The following is a 15,287-nucleotide window of genomic DNA, read 5'->3' as shown; positions in this document are numbered from 1 at the left end:
CGAATTTTCCACCTATCACGATCACTCTAGAATACGATCTTCTGTAAGGGCTACAGGCTTCACATTCACCAAGCATACAGAGAACAGATGAAGGTATGATTGTTTGATTCAAGAACAGAAGTAGGTCCTTAGCGACACTAGTTGGGGTATCATAACAACGCACAACGAATATGTAAAAGTGTACAAAGTAAAATCAGGCTCGGCATCCACTCATCGTAGCTCTGTCTAGGAAGATAATTTGGTCTCAGCAATTAAATTGCAAGCTCAAAGGCGTGCATGCAGAATTAAACCTCTCTGACCTCGTAACCAATGCCTTCGAACCAGCGTTTCACCTCGTCGGCCCGCATGGTTTGGCCGGCCCAGACGTGTCGAAGCCAGTCTTGCTCTTTATTCCATTTGCCGTCAGCGTCAGAACGCTGGCGTTCGACTTCAAGCCAAGCTTGTGCTAGCTGTGGACATGGTGGTGTAGGCATTGCCTGGGGGCCTTGCGGCAAGAGAGACGTGTCGATGGACGGGGATATAGGTGTCAGCAGCGAGGCTAAGGATGGCGATGTGTGCTCGGAAGGAGGAGCGGAAAGGGGTGGATCTTGGCAAGGGCGCTTCGCCGAACTTACGTCTGATAGGATGTTGTCTGCTTCTGTAGTGCACCCGCGCGATCGGCTGGTCCCAGGGCGAAGCTCTGCAGTATCCCCAGCCTCAGGTGTAGCGTCGCAGTTTGGTTTACGCTTCTTCGGGCTTTGCGACCGCCTCGCGTTCGCAACAATAGAGAAACGCTCGCAATCAGCGGCAGCGACGAAGCCCCAGGCGTCAGCTAGAGGCGCGTCAGAAGCACGCAAGGTCAGGCGACGGTCAGTGTCGCTCTCCAGGAAGGCACAGAGCAGGGGGAAGATGGACCATGCGAAGCGCGCGTACAGCATGTCAACACTAACAGCAGTAGGGTGCAGCTCGCGGTTGTGGTAGAGAAGCTCAAGCTCAGGCGAGGATCCAAGCACGTGCGCGACAAGGCGCATGCTGCCGTCAGTGGCGGGCTTAGGCACGAATGCAAGACGGGGCGTGTCAAAAGCAATGTGCAGGTCGGCGCGCAGGAGGAGGGCGTTAGCCATGTCGTCGAGCCCAGCGGTCAAGCCCGTGTTGTAGCGCGACATGCCGTTGGCTCGCCACCAGCTGAGCTCAGACTGGGGTACGACGTGCGCGACCTGCTGCTGTTCGCAGCAGCCGCTGAGGCGGCACGAGCCATCGCGCATAAGCAGGGCGGTGGTCAGGTTCGAGGGCGCAAGGGCGACGGTCGGCGGTGCAGCGTTGACGTTGGGTGCGAGTTGTTGCCAGTGCGTGGGAAGGCAGTCGTGCGGGTAGACCCACTGCCCGAAGTTCGGAACGATGGGGTACGGCTCGTCGTCGGCGGTCGCAAGGTGAAAGTAGTAGTTGCGGGTGCGCAACGTGCTGGAGGGCTCTATGGGCACTTTGCCGTCGCGTGACAGCGACAGCCAGCCCTGGCGACCGCGATCCCCTGCCACTATGGTACAAGCATCAAGGGCAAGCTGAGCAAAGAGCCCCGGCTGCCCGTCATTCTCTCTGTCGGTGGCCTGCAGCCTGAAGAGCACGTTGCTACTATCGTTGTAGCCAGGATGGCGAAAGAGGATCTGCAGCTGTTGGTGCTGCGCGGGTGAGGGCACTTGTGTGGGTGCGCGCACCAGGAACATGCCTTTGTGGTGACAAACGGTCACCCGGTGAGGGCGGTGTAAGGTTGGTGGAGTGGGACAGTGGAGAGTGGCCAGTACAAGGCGAGCGTGGTTCAAGTTGCGTGGTGAGACATAGCAGCTATGTCTTGCGTTCTGCAGTGAACGGCCCGATAATAGTGTTGGCTAAGCAACGCACGGTCTGTGCGTCCTACTATAGGTAGTTACTCCATCATGTCCGCTCTTTGGTTAGCGTGCCAAGACTTGGTCAATAGAAGCTGAAATGGACTCTCCCGCTGCTTCAGACTCATCTGTCTGGCTCGCAATAAAATCTAATTGGATATCGTTTCTGTCCGCAACAAGCAATCGTCCAAGCGCTGTTCTTGCGCCCAACCGAAAGAGAGCCCGATTCGGCTCAAATCCCGAATCGGATGCAGCTGCCGAACGCCGCTTTCTCTTAGATGCAGCAGAGCGTCGCTCTGTGCAAGGTGCGATTTGGAGACTCTTCGACAGCAAAGAGGCCCTTGTTGAACGTTGGTCTCGGGAATCACGCATGGTGATGAATCGCATTGTTTAAAGCAACTGCCAAACCCTATTTACCTCTTTGATAGATGATTTTGGGAAACAACGGCGCTTCGACTCCGTCTGGTCCTCCATGATCTGCTTCCTCTTCTACTGCAACAGCGATGATGGCTCTGTTGCAGAGATAGGCCTCCAGCTGTCAGAAGAGCTCGAGAACAATCTGCTTAACATTAGACAACCCCTTATATATAAGCGCTACCCTAAACTAGGAGACAGCGGGAAAGTAGGCTTAGTTGAAGAAAGCATTAACCGGTTTATTACCAATATACTGAAGGATTAGAGCGCAGACCTAACAACAAACCCGCTGCTGTAGTGGACTACTGTCTTAGTACGATCGTCGCTTGAAACTGGACCGGAGGACTTTATCAGTCGCGGCCACTTTATTCTTAACATCCTGCCCATGGACCTCGATATTCAGTAGCGGCTAGAGGCTATTGTTCACTTCGCTAAAGTCTTCTTCTTGGATATTGCCTTTGCCACCTGGGAGCCTACTCTAAAGACGCAGCTACTTCAATTACAACACCAGCTAAATACGGTAAACAACAGCTGGATAAGCACATACAGCAGCAACCGCCCTGCTGGACATTGCGACGAGCGGACATGCGATACGCCTGCATGGGAGAGTGCACATGCGCACATAAAAAGGACTTTCAAGAAACATGTACAATCAGGCCGAAGTCCAGTAGGTTAGATTGTCTCGCTGCTATACAGACTAAACGAATTAGATTCTGCAGAAGGTTGTTAGTGTCTTAGGACAAGTTCTAATCGCTATACTCCTCCACTTTTAAAATTGATTTGCAGATTTAACGCGCGTGGCAGGATCTGTTCCACAATGAGCCCGCCAGCCCCAGACCTAATCATGCCTTCTACTACATATCGAGCACCTTCCTGTACTTTGCTGGTGACCTGAGTCTTGCAGATGAATACGGCGACGAAAGCTCATAGTGGGCAAGTATCGTGCATCCAGAATCTTGGCTACTTTGAGCTGCAATAAAGAGTATACAATAGGCTATCTATTTCAGATACAGGTTGAAACTCCAATAACAAAGTTTATTGGCAATGTTGAACACAGACCATGAGGGATCTATCTATATGATCTATAGACTACTATGAGATCTTCAAGCTCACTTGTTAAAGCGTGAGTTTTCTATGCTAAGCCGCAAATCTCAGGAAGCTACGTGAGCTAATCATCTGATCCGCCCGGTGGTGTAATCCATCACCGCACCGTCGTAGAGCTGTGCTGTGTTATTACGAGATATCAAGGAACAATCGGCTGTGGAGATACAAGATTGTAGCACTATCTCCCCCTCTTACTGGATCTGTCTCGAACTGTAATGAACCTTTATAAGCGTTGCCCCGCGTCTTAGCTTTTATCGGCATCGTCCCCTGTCTGTAATTAAGCGAGAAATGTACCGGTATGATCAGCTCAAATTGTGGCGCTCTTCCAGAAGCTTTTGTGGGAGCGCCACATGCTAGTACCCACCTTCACAACGTGCCCTCCTTCGAACTTGTATCTCCCCTTATTCCAAGCGGTTGCCGGTATCAATACATCTTACACGCATCCCAAGACGTTAGCCCATACTTTCGTTTGCGCATATGATGGGAATGTGGCTAGCCAGACGTCGCTGCAAGCTTCGTTGCAGTTGTGTTTTATCGATCCATGACCGCTGATCGCATCGGGTTGGCCCTCTTTTGCTCCGCTGAACTCAATTCAAGACGTTGAGGTGGGGAAACACTGGTTTAGCCGCTGTACCTAACCCTGGCCTAGCAGCGGCGCGTGCTCTTCTAGAAGAACAACAAGCTGCTTGGTTGGGCATTGCAGCTGGTAGCCAACGACACAAGTATTGGAATCGAAATAAAGCCTACTTTGACTATCTTCTTTTGATATTGTCTCAATCCTGATACAGAGAAGCGAAATGTAGACTGGGATTGCCTGATTGGACTCTTAGGACCTGCCCAGTAAGTCTATCAAGCCTAGTTACTCTGAGTTATAGTAACAGTATTAGGGAAACACCAGTCTTTAAGGTAATTGATGCGATTGCACCTCTTAAGGTAGAGAGTTTTTAGGTATTATTGTAACTGCCATCGTATATACCTTAGTGACACCTTCTAGCTAATATCGTCAATACGTCATTTCTACTGGGCAGACATTCGCCTGCGAGCCTTCGTTGTTACACGGCTTGAAGAGATAGCAGCATCTTCCAACATAAAGACGACATATCAACGTACATTGACTAAGGAGGCTGTATTACAGAGAGACCTATGCCACCAAGTGCAGTTAGGGACACAGGGCAAGAAGAACTGGGCTGCAGGAGTTTTAGCACATGTTTTCCAGCATAAAGCAGTCGAGATTAAGGTGACGCAGATAAAGAAGGAGCTTGGCAAGAATACCAGAAACCTGTATTTAAAAGACTTGTTGGCGAAGGCGCTATTTCCAAATTTTGCCAGAGGTCTACCTGGAGAAGAGAGTCTTGAAAGAGGCTCTGGAGATTTCCTAAATGGAGCTGTCAGATATAGAGAAGATTTATGGGGAAAACCACAATTTAACAGTTGTTGCGAAAGAGAACCTGAGGGAGATCTCTGGACTGCTAGGGAAATGGGAGGAAGCCGCACAGCTGGGCATTCAAGTAATAATGTTGGCAACAATGAACACGCGGGGTGCGCTGCGTGGAGATTAGTGAGTAGGCTACAATGGGCTGAGGATATGGCAACTTAAGATCCTGAGTGTCTCATTCGATGCGTTTGCGCTCTACCAGATCGAATGATGGTGAGGCCTTAAAGATGTGCTGGTGCGTTGACTTGGTTGTGGTTGATTAATGGCCAAACGCGTGTAATCCCTTCGCCCATTAATGAAAGAGTAATGCAAAGCGCTGGTGTATTTTACAAAATATGTCAAAAAAGAGTGCTACTAATGTAATTTCACTCATCACCAGCTTCAGCGTGGCGAACCCCCAAGAACACATCCCACCACTGACGGCAATTTACCTCAACCCAATCCCCCAGTTTTCTTAAGCTCTTGGCCAGCTGGTATGCTTAGACTGTTTTTGCCGTGTATCCTAAAGAATGCGACTGGTAACTTTGTATATTAAACACCGGTCTACAAATGTCCGGATTTGATAGGTGGGCAGCAGTTGAGGGTGTGACACGGGCGAAGAAGAGCGACTACGCTTCGGATAGGCCGTCAATGAGTAGAAATACAGTCCGTAAGGGGACGTCAGAAAGATCCGGGACCATCACAACAGTGGCAGTCGGGGTCGGTTCCTGAATCTGTGGCTGCTCCGCCTGCGACATCCTGCCACCTTCCCCGCGACTTTTCCGTCGACCTCGTGTGGCCATTTTAGAAACTATTTTGCCGGACCGTGCCTCTACTGTCAGCTTCTTAACGACAAGCGGCGCAAGGTGCATCGCGAGTGCCTTGATGCGTGCCACCTACGCCGCCACCCACACGCTCAGTTGTATCTCCGCCTCCTCCACATTTCAACCCCTGGCCTTATCCTCCATCGATACAGTGGTTGGTCGAGCGTGCAGACCCTGATAGCCAATGTGGTCAACGGGATTGGTCGACATGCCGAAGAGAGATGATATAATGTCGCGCGTTGGACTAAAGGGCTCAAGATGAATGACATAATTGACTATCTTGCCAGTTGTGAGGCTATTCGAATGTGTAGAGGTGATGTTCTGATGTGATTCTAGCTGCAGTTCTGGATGGTGTGACTATGGTCAGCGAAGCTCTTTGAGTGCCTAAAGTCGTGGACGGGCCGAAGAGTACTTACACGCTTCGGAACCAAACTCTCGTCTTATCGTCTCCCAGTTTTCCAAAGCCAGCTCCAGCACCTGGTGTGCACGCGATTCTTCCACTCGGTCTCATGGTTCCGTTCCGATGAACAGCGGTGCGACAGCGAAATGAGGTCCTGTATAGTCCATTAGCCTTTCGCCTGGTGTGCCAGACAGGTGCTGCTTCACCTTGCCTATCTCAGCCTCTGTCATCTGTTGTTTTGTATCTCACAGGCCCGTCGCCCACATCGTCCAGCTTCTCCAAGAGCGCAAGCCCGTTTTTACCGAGCTGCTCCCTTTTCAAAGCGGTTGTGTTCGCTAAGTGTGATATGTCACCCTATTTCCAGTATTCCATAAAGAGGTATGTTCTTGGGGCTGGCTGAGCGGTTAGAAGATTGCGACTATGTGTGCGATTGTGTAGGCGAACGGGCCCCAAGGTCATCATCGTCTTCCATGGGCTCGTTGACGAGAGCCTGTTTGTAAAAAAGTAGGAACGGGGTGTGCGCCGCGTGGAATCAGTGTCGATGCACTTTGGCGAGGGAGTGCGACGATAAACGCGGTACCTGAAGTCTTGAGCGGGGTTTAACTCGAGTTACACACATACCCCCACCTCGCAGGCACCAGAGTGCGGTTATAGCGGTTGGCTTGACATAGGCATGATGTCGCACACAAAGTGTGGACAACAGCCGCCTCCTTGGGCGCAAGCACCTGATGAGCCGAAGCTCTGGAAGCATGGTATGTGTGTGTTGTGTCGCCTCCCTGGTCAGGACGGAGCCAGAGTTGACGTAGCCCTATCATCCAGCCGTGGTGAGGTGGCTCTGGTATGATACCGGTGCGCTGAAGCGCGAGACAATTCGAAGCACGGATAGTTGGATCGCAGATTGGTGTAATCCTTAAGGAATTTGAGTCTATCAATCGCACCATCTGTACAGCAACATCACTCTCCCACGGAGGCTTAAGCTATATCCCACTGGTATTGAGCTGGACTAGCCACATGATTCGGTCGTGTACACTGTGTTCTAGGTACTAGGTAGCATGAATACTACCTAAGGAAAACAGTGTAAGGGCCCGGAGTACAGTTTTCCGTTTGACTGGGTCATCCTGGTTACAGTATGCTGTATTGCCTAATATCTGCTTGCGATATTTCCTGGTATCCCTACGCAAGAGCCGCTGCGCAAGGGTAGTGTCTGTTCCACGTTGCACCAAAAGATTGGAGTAGTCTGATGGTAACTGTTGGAGGATTCGGGCAAGCTCGACAGATAGCTTGACTAGCTCGGAGAACCAAAGGCAGTTATCTGGATGGTCGTCGCCAGTCTTGTCTTGAGCAAAAACAGAGCTGTTACAATTGGGTTTTGGTAACTTCAGTTGTAAAGGGGTCACGGGAGGAGTGTTAGGCACCCTCAGCGCGTTAAAAGACCTTGTTGCGGGCTGTTTGGTAGGCGTATGGTCAGGAGTCGCGTGTGATGCTAGCATAACTGCTTAATTTTTCAACTTTCGTCTAAGCTGCTCTCTACCTAATACCACATCTGCGAGTTTAATAGCATGTTACAGAAGACTGTCCCCAGTGTGACATCACTGTCTGTTGCATATACTAAACGCAAGTAGAAGAGCTAAACTCTAACCCCTCACGCTGCTTCCCGCAAGTTTGAATGGATATGCAGATAAGAGCAAGCGTAGTCTTATATTGCCGATGAAATCTCTAGGACGCTGTGTTGCCACAACATAGTATAGCAGCGCCTCTTCCCTCCGCTTCATCTCTTTCAGCTCGCTCTAATCTTCACAGCACTATCTCGATCACGAAAAATAATGAGGAGCAATGGTCGTCCCATCGCTCGGAAGGTGTGGTGTGAATGTCGATTACCTCTTCATAGGGGCTCACGTCACTATATCACTCGCAGACGGAAAAAGCGTCACTAAACAGCCTGCCGCGAACAGAATATTCTATTTACTGATAATGAGCATGAGCTGGCACAGGCAAACCTATCTGATCCCAAACACTACGCAAGTGACTTAGATACTGATATCCACAACGCACTGCCCCTTGTTAACGTTAAAGAGAGTCCAGACGACGACGATCGACCTGATATAGCAGATTGGGTACATGACATGATTACTGCTACACCAGGCTATGGGGCTGAGACCTCAATGTCCGGATACAACATCCACATTAGAGCACTGGACATGCTTAATGCGTTCATTGGCACGCCAAGAGAAAAGGTCAAGAAGATGCGTTGGGCTATCACAAAACACTACAGCGTTGATATTGGTGACCCTACACAAACTGGAGGTCAAGTACTGGATAATACAGTTAGGGATGTTGTCAAGCCTATATATCTGGATTGCTGCGCTGATAGTTGCGTGGCATTCACAGGCAGACTATCTGCGGTCTCTGCTGTTCCTACCTGCGGGAAGGGACGATATAATCATGCCAGAGAACCAAGATACCGTTTCCAGTATATTCCCTTGCTCCCACGGCTTCGCCTTCAGTACAGCAACCCAGCAAGAGCACAACAACTATCATCGTATAGGGCAACATTCGATCCATCTCAGCCAGACAACGGAGCTCGGAACGACATATTGGATGGGTCCTGGTTCAGAGAGTGCTGGACAGCTGGATACTTCCAAGACTATTAAGACTTAGCTATAAGGCTTACATTGGACGCCATTGGGACGGTTAAACACCCAAAAAAGCGTTAAAGTATTACGCCAGTGGTCTTATATCTTCTAAATCTACATCCAGGCGTAAGAGAAGACGCGTCCAACACTCTAACTACCCACATTATACCAGGTGGATTCGACAAGGACTTTGCAGACACATGGCTTGAGCCTCTTGTAGCTGAGCTGATCCAACTACATCACGGGGTGGAAGTTTACGACGGCGCATCTAACCAGGATTTTACACTTAAAGGTCACGCAATCCTAGTAACAGGTGATGGCCCAGCCATTGCTGATGTGATGGGAACGAAGAGTCCAGGAAAGGCCAAGCAAAGTTGTCGGATTTGCACCTTTAGTGGGACAATAGGAAGAGGAGGGAAGTATTTCTACCCAAACACAGATAATTTGACGCCTAGTGTCAATACAGATCTGCGTTCTCAGATTGATCAGATTGAACAGCATCGCGTTAGTAGCACCACCTAAAGAGACTACAACCGTATAAGACAGGACATGGGCGTCAACTGCCAGTCCATCCTGATGGACCTACCAACCATACATTTCCTAAGGAGTTTCTCTATTGACACTATGCACTCAATGAACCACAACATACTAAAGTCAATGTTTCACCTCTAGAAAGGTTCTAAGTACCAGCAGCAAGGACATGAAGCTGAGAAGTATCCTTAGGTAATACCTGGCGCTGACTGGACGCTGACCGACAGCAGTATATCAGCATCGCGCGCAACTGTACCTAATCACGTAGGTACTGCTCTACGTAGAACTAGCAGCTTTTGCAACTGGACCACCCACGAGTGGCGTTCATTTTTTCTCACATACGGTGCCCCTGCTATGCAACACTTCTTACTAAGACCGTACGCAACAAACTTCTTACGTTACCGTCAGCTGCTCCACTACACTGACCAGCGAAACTTCACACGCGCGGACATTGAGCAGGTAAAAGCCCAAGCAATGTCCTCTGTACACGAGTATGAGGATCTGTACTATATGGGTAATCCAGACCTGCTCCCCTCCTGCACTATCCAGTACCACTATCTGCTCCACCTTGGTCAGAATATTCAGGACTTTGGCCCACCATCATGCTATGCTCAGTGGTTGCTGGAGCGATTCCTTCGAACAGTAAAGAGATTCTCCACAGCAACGGCCTACAAGCACCGAAGCGCAGAAGTCAACTCACTTATCCGGGAGCAGCGGATCCACGCTAAATGGAGTTGCCCTGAACATGTGGCAACGATTAACAACAATGATATTGTTTATGCAAACGACAGTGCACTATCCTAATTAACTACAGACCAGCTTGTACGGCGGACAAATGCACACATGGACGTTAGATGGCAACGCGAGCTGAGAAGGGTCGAGGACCCCCTTGCTCACTGGTACACTGGCACTCAACCGTCTGACCTGATAATGTATCGCAACTTGGTCCTGCCTAATGGAGCAAGAGTTGGAACTTTCTCCCCTCATTCGCAAACTCTGGTGTTGCGGAACAACGCCTTTGTCATGTACTACGCAGATTTGCCTGCTACATCCTAGAGAGAGACAGTGCAGCTATCATTTGGCACAGTAGTCACTCTGTTTATAGATCCAGCTGACTATTCTCAGTGGGCTGGCGTTGCAAGGTACCGGAAGGTTCAACCAGCAAGTACAGAGCACTATCTACCACAACCACGCATGTTTGACGAGGATAACAACGACATTATCTGGATCTCTGTGGACAGAGTTGTAGATCTTGTTGGTGCCGCACAGGTGTACTACCGCAGAGGCACATCTATCATTAAGGCGCTCTTCTTGGTGGACAAATACGGTCGTTCTGAGGTTGATACCCCTCAACAAGCGGCTGACATTGGTCGGGATCTGGCATTGATCTATTGATACAAGGCGTTTGTAGTCAAGAACACAAAATAGAGTCTATTAAGTGATTTTCTGTGCGTATATATTTACACTGCAAACGTGTAAATTTACACGCAATGTGTAAATTTAAACTGAGCGCCGTGTAAAGTACACCGCACCGCACCTACTGTGTAAATTTAGACTGATCCTGTGTAATTTTACACAGAGCAGTGTAAATTAGATCCCACTTGCGGTGTAAACGACGGTCTTTATTCTGTGTGTTTTACACAAAAATAGATCGGTTTATTTTACACGATTTTATACTGTAGTGCTTCTGGATAATGAGCGCAACCACAGGAAGTTCCCCGCATATTGCTAAGACAACCTCGCGCAAACCTAGCTTTTACATTTTTCAGAGCTTATAAACGCGGCCTTGAGTTAGACTGCTCTATACATGTAAACAACCACGCACACATCTTCTAACTGTATACTGTCTGGTGTCAATTATATCAACAAAAACAATAACCGCAAATCTTGATTTATCTCTATGCCCTGACTGGGTCTTTCTGAACACTTCCAACGTCCAGTAAGTGGGGTACAGGCTGCAAAGACATGCCCATCATTAACGTCTGTTAATTAGCGTCGCAAAAGATACCGGCTGGTTTAAGACATATACGCCCTTTGCTTCCACTATCGACATTCCACCTTTCACTTCTCCACCCCAGCATCTGCTGGTACTAGGAATAGGTACCGTCAAGATTCCCACCAAGCGTTCGCCCAATCTATCAGGTGTATCTTCACATGGCTCTCTTAATCTCAACAAAGTTCTGCACGTGCCTGATTTCCTCTGCAACGTCACTGGGAGTCCGATCAATTCTTCCGACAGCCATGTTGTAGAAATCTCCTTCAATTCGAAATCCAAAGGAACTATCAGAGACAGCCAGGGCAAGAACATGGCCTATTTTGACATTAATTGGCCGCTTTCTGCTGTAAAAGTGAGAGACTAACTAACGGGTCCAGATTTAGGTTCACATGCGCTTAGGCGGGAAGGATAGTACATGTCAGGCTGTTAATGGGATTTTATCCAACAGCGGAAGTGGTGGGGATTCAAGTTTGAGAGTGCCCCCATTAACACCATAACCGAGTCGGCAGACGGCGGCGATGGGGATTCGCCTTATACAGATAATGAGAAGGTTTATCTTAAGAAGAGCTGGTGCAGTGAATACCACTTTCTCCTTAAGCATGGGCTTAGTATGTACAAAGAGGAAGACCGCGCAAAGGGTCAATTAATCCTGTGCGCCTTCAGGAATAAGGATGGTTCTGAGGAGAAGTCGGGATACCATGGACTTAAGCTTGGAGACCATCAGGCCGACAGGAATCTCTAAGTGCTAGGTTCTTCTCCGTATCACGTGGGATCTAGGCAAGCTGCATAAGGAGTTTCCAATCTGCACAAGACCTCCCAAAACGGATGCATTTCCTACGCCAGATAGATATAGAAAGTAACTGGTTGTGTTCATGGATTTGTTTCTCGAGCATACCGAATGATGAATCTCCCTATCCGTCCAACTCCTCCAAGTCATCCCGTGCTGCCCGAAGGATGCCCTTCATTTCCGTGTACAGCTTTGGATTTGGGACTCTCCATCTCCCACCGTCGGGGAATACTTTCCTCCTCAGCCTATTGACGCACGAGATCAATGGTTGGTAAAATGGCGTGAAATTCGTCCGCGCAAGCTTGAGAAAGTCCCTCTCATCATCTACCACACTCTTCTTTGAACCTGCCAGTTTCTGATCGCTCTCGTAGTTCCAACACTCAAATTCAGTTGCCCCAATGTCCTTGTCTGGCCCATCATAGTGGATGCATATCCAGAACAGCACCCAGAAGAACGACTCGAGATCGTGCATAAACGAATGCTGTTCGTCGTCTAGAAGCACCCCAATGGCCATGAACGCCCGCGTGCCGGTCTTCCCACGCGCCCCTGACGACATCTCCCGCTGCTCATGGATCGCAAGGTCAAGATCAATCAAGAACGCCCGCCAGGACGGGTTTTCGTCGTCCTCGTTCACCATGAGGTTGTTCAGCGATATGTCGCGCTGAAGCATGCTGCCTCGCGATTGGAGAGACTCGTATCCTTCGATGCATTGCTCAAATCCAGTAAGCAGATTGGCTAGAGAGCTTGCTTTGTAAATAGCCTTCCCGTAGTCGCGGACGATGACACGACGGTGGACCCTATTCGCAATCGCAGGTTTTGTTGAAGAGCTCGAGCAAGGGCGCTTGCTGGGCGGCAGCGGGGCGTTCGTGGAGCTCGAAGATCGTTTCTTTCCGGCTACGCTGCTGCTCTCATCTTTCCGCGACACACGACGTCCTGTGTTGTTTGGCGGCGGCATCGGCCTTTTTGGCATGTAGTTCACTGCTTTCGTTATGTCCAGCCCTTTCCGTACGTTTGCGCGGATGTCGTCGTCTTGACCACCTACACTGACCGTCTCATGGTGGAAATACCTCGCGACGTTCCTCACCCCCTTCTCTGTCGCCTCGCGTAGCAGCTCGCCCTCCTCTTCGCGCTCCGGAAACTGCCATGAATCTTTGACAACGAGCGGCGTGCGAGGGTCTTCTTCTCGATGAACTTTCCAGCAGGTTGTTGCGCGACCAGCGACGCAGGGCACCCTTTTTATGACCTTGTCAACGACAAGGCGCTCGTTCCCATTCTCACGCTCAATCTCGATGTACCGCTTGTCTCCGACTGTGACGATAGTCGGATCGAACCCCAGCTGCGCCTCGTTCATCCACAGAAACCCAAGCATTGCAGACACAAACTGCAGTCCATCCTCGTTGACGTCGAACTGTTCAGAGGCGATGCCCCCGAGTCGGTCGAATTCCCACAGCCGCATAAAGGGTCCGCAGAGAGTGAAGCCAAGAACAAAGCGGCGGCTGTCTTGCGCGGCGAGCACCTCCCTTGCGTACCGGCCCAGGTCAAGCCAGGCCTTAGACGCCTTGTCGGCTGACGGGTTGCTCTTCAGCTCTCCAGGTATGAGGATCTGCGACCAGCGGCACTTCGAGTCCACGCCAGCATCCGGATTGTCCACAAACCCAATGTCCAGCTTGCGATCGGCCGTAGAGCCTTGCAAGGATCGATGGGGCTGTGCCAGCGGTCGCCGTGGACTCCGGGGTGTTGACAGGTGCTCATCCGCAAAGTCTAGAAGTTGGTCGATAAGCGGTGTAAACCAGCTCAAGACACCCTTCTCATTCGCCCCTTCAGGCCAGCCCTGCCAGCCGCTCTCTACCCGGTAGAGCGGGCTGTCTCCTTCTTTGCACTTGTCCAACACAACCTGTGCCGCTGTTCCCAGTCCCGGCACATCTCCGAGGAATGCGTCAAAGAAACCGGGTACGCCAACGTACAGGTGTCCTAGCTCCACCTTCAGCACATCGTCGACGTGTTTGCGGTGCTCGGCCGAGTTCGCGAAGCTGCCCGTATTGATCGATAGCGGTGTTTGTTGGAAGGACGAGGAAGGGCGGGGCGGCGGCGTGGATTCGGTGACGGCTTCGTATGCCCTATTCCAAACAACCTCATCGGGCTGGTTGTTGATGATTGCATCGAGTAGAGGTCGTATCCGTCCGTGGTCGAAGTGGTCAGAGCTGACCACTGCATTGAGTCTCAAGAGGTCATGGAAAAGGGTCTTGCCTCCATGTCGGGACTGCAGAATTCGAGCGGCCGGGAGGGCTCGCAAAGCAGAGAGAAGATTAAATAACAAATCCTGGGTTTCTAATACGCGTTAGAAGTGCAGTAAAAATGTTCAGCCTGTACAACCTTCATAGCCCACGTGGTCAAGCGCTTGTGAGGAGTTGGAGACGCCGATGTCTTCGCATATCGATCTGAAAGTATTACGAAAGCCATCTAGTCCTTCGCCTATCGGTTTAGACTGTACAATTTGCGACCGCGATTGCGTAGACATCCTCAAAGAGACATATCAGCCGCCAATATCTTGCTAAGGCGTCGTCGTTGCCAACGCAATCACTCGGAGTTGTATGTGATTCGGAAAGGGTAAGAGAAACCAAAATGGCGAAATAAAACGTGTGGTGTAAGTGGTGATGGTTAGACAAGGTAGCGACAAAACACGCAACGACGCGCAAACTGGGCCGGCGCGACGGCACTTCGGATTACCGATGATGACGGCCAATCCGGCCCCCCAGCCAAACCGAGTCACGTGAACACCAAAACAGCCTCGCACAATAGCTATTATTGCGATTCGTTCTTAGTGGTGATATCTAACTATAGTTTTAATTAATATATCTAGCTATTGATATCAAAGCGTGACGTTGCGGCTACGCGGTGACCTGAGAGCTGGTGCGCCCTCTACAATACCTTCAGGCTCTCCAGGCCTTACAACAGTTCTTTTTTTAGTAGTAGCTCGAGCAAGAGCTTTAAGGCTACGTTTCTTACTCTTTGGAGAAGGTTTAAGATTTTGTTTGAGTCGTTTTTCAGTCCTGCGAGCAGCTGCCCTGGAGGTCTGTTCAGCAGCTGTCCCAGCCTTCTCCTTCTCTCTCACCAATTTAGCTGCAGCCCTCGCCTGACGCCCCCTCTCCTTCTCCCTCGTCTTTGTGTGCTTTTCCTCCTCACGAAACCTGTTTGTCTCAGCTTTTTGGTGTTGTACCCGCTCTTCCTCGAGCTCCTGGAGCTGCTGGCGATCACGTGTGTCCTTCACATTCCTTGGAGACTAGAATACGGCTCCACCGTGATACTCCTCAGACTCGCGAAGTAG

The 15,287-nt window shown here is 50.2% G+C and overlaps 2 protein-coding genes across 2 annotated transcripts, besides 2 other annotated features; both read right to left on the bottom strand.

Annotated features, from left to right (window-relative positions):
• Positions 1-284: 284 nt before the first annotated feature.
• On the bottom strand, positions 285-1,700 carry EKO05_0003198 (uncharacterized protein; the record flags this gene model as incomplete). Its single annotated transcript, XM_038945240.1, has 1 exon — positions 285-1,700. The coding sequence occupies one exon, from the start codon at positions 1,698-1,700 to the stop codon at positions 285-287; it is 1,416 nt and encodes a 471-aa protein (XP_038801758.1).
• A 1,544-nt stretch (positions 1,701-3,244) lies between these two features.
• Positions 3,245-3,374: a mobile genetic element.
• A 5,364-nt stretch (positions 3,375-8,738) lies between these two features.
• Positions 8,739-9,076: a mobile genetic element.
• Positions 9,077-12,086: 3,010 nt separating this feature from the next.
• Positions 12,087-14,480, bottom strand: EKO05_0003197 (uncharacterized protein; the record flags this gene model as incomplete). The annotated part of the gene is made up of 2 exons (XM_059636112.1): positions 12,087-14,290; positions 14,336-14,480. The coding sequence occupies 2 exons, from the start codon at positions 14,478-14,480 to the stop codon at positions 12,087-12,089; spliced, it is 2,349 nt and encodes a 782-aa protein (XP_059492095.1).
• Positions 14,481-15,287: the final 807 nt, after the last annotated feature.

Source organism: Ascochyta rabiei, chromosome 4 (genome assembly GCF_004011695.2).
Source record: "Ascochyta rabiei chromosome 4, complete sequence".
In the NCBI taxonomy this organism is placed as follows: domain Eukaryota; kingdom Fungi; phylum Ascomycota; class Dothideomycetes; order Pleosporales; family Didymellaceae; genus Ascochyta; species Ascochyta rabiei.
The sequence above is the reverse complement of the archived record's forward strand: the minus strand, read 5'-3'. Positions and strand labels throughout refer to the sequence as shown.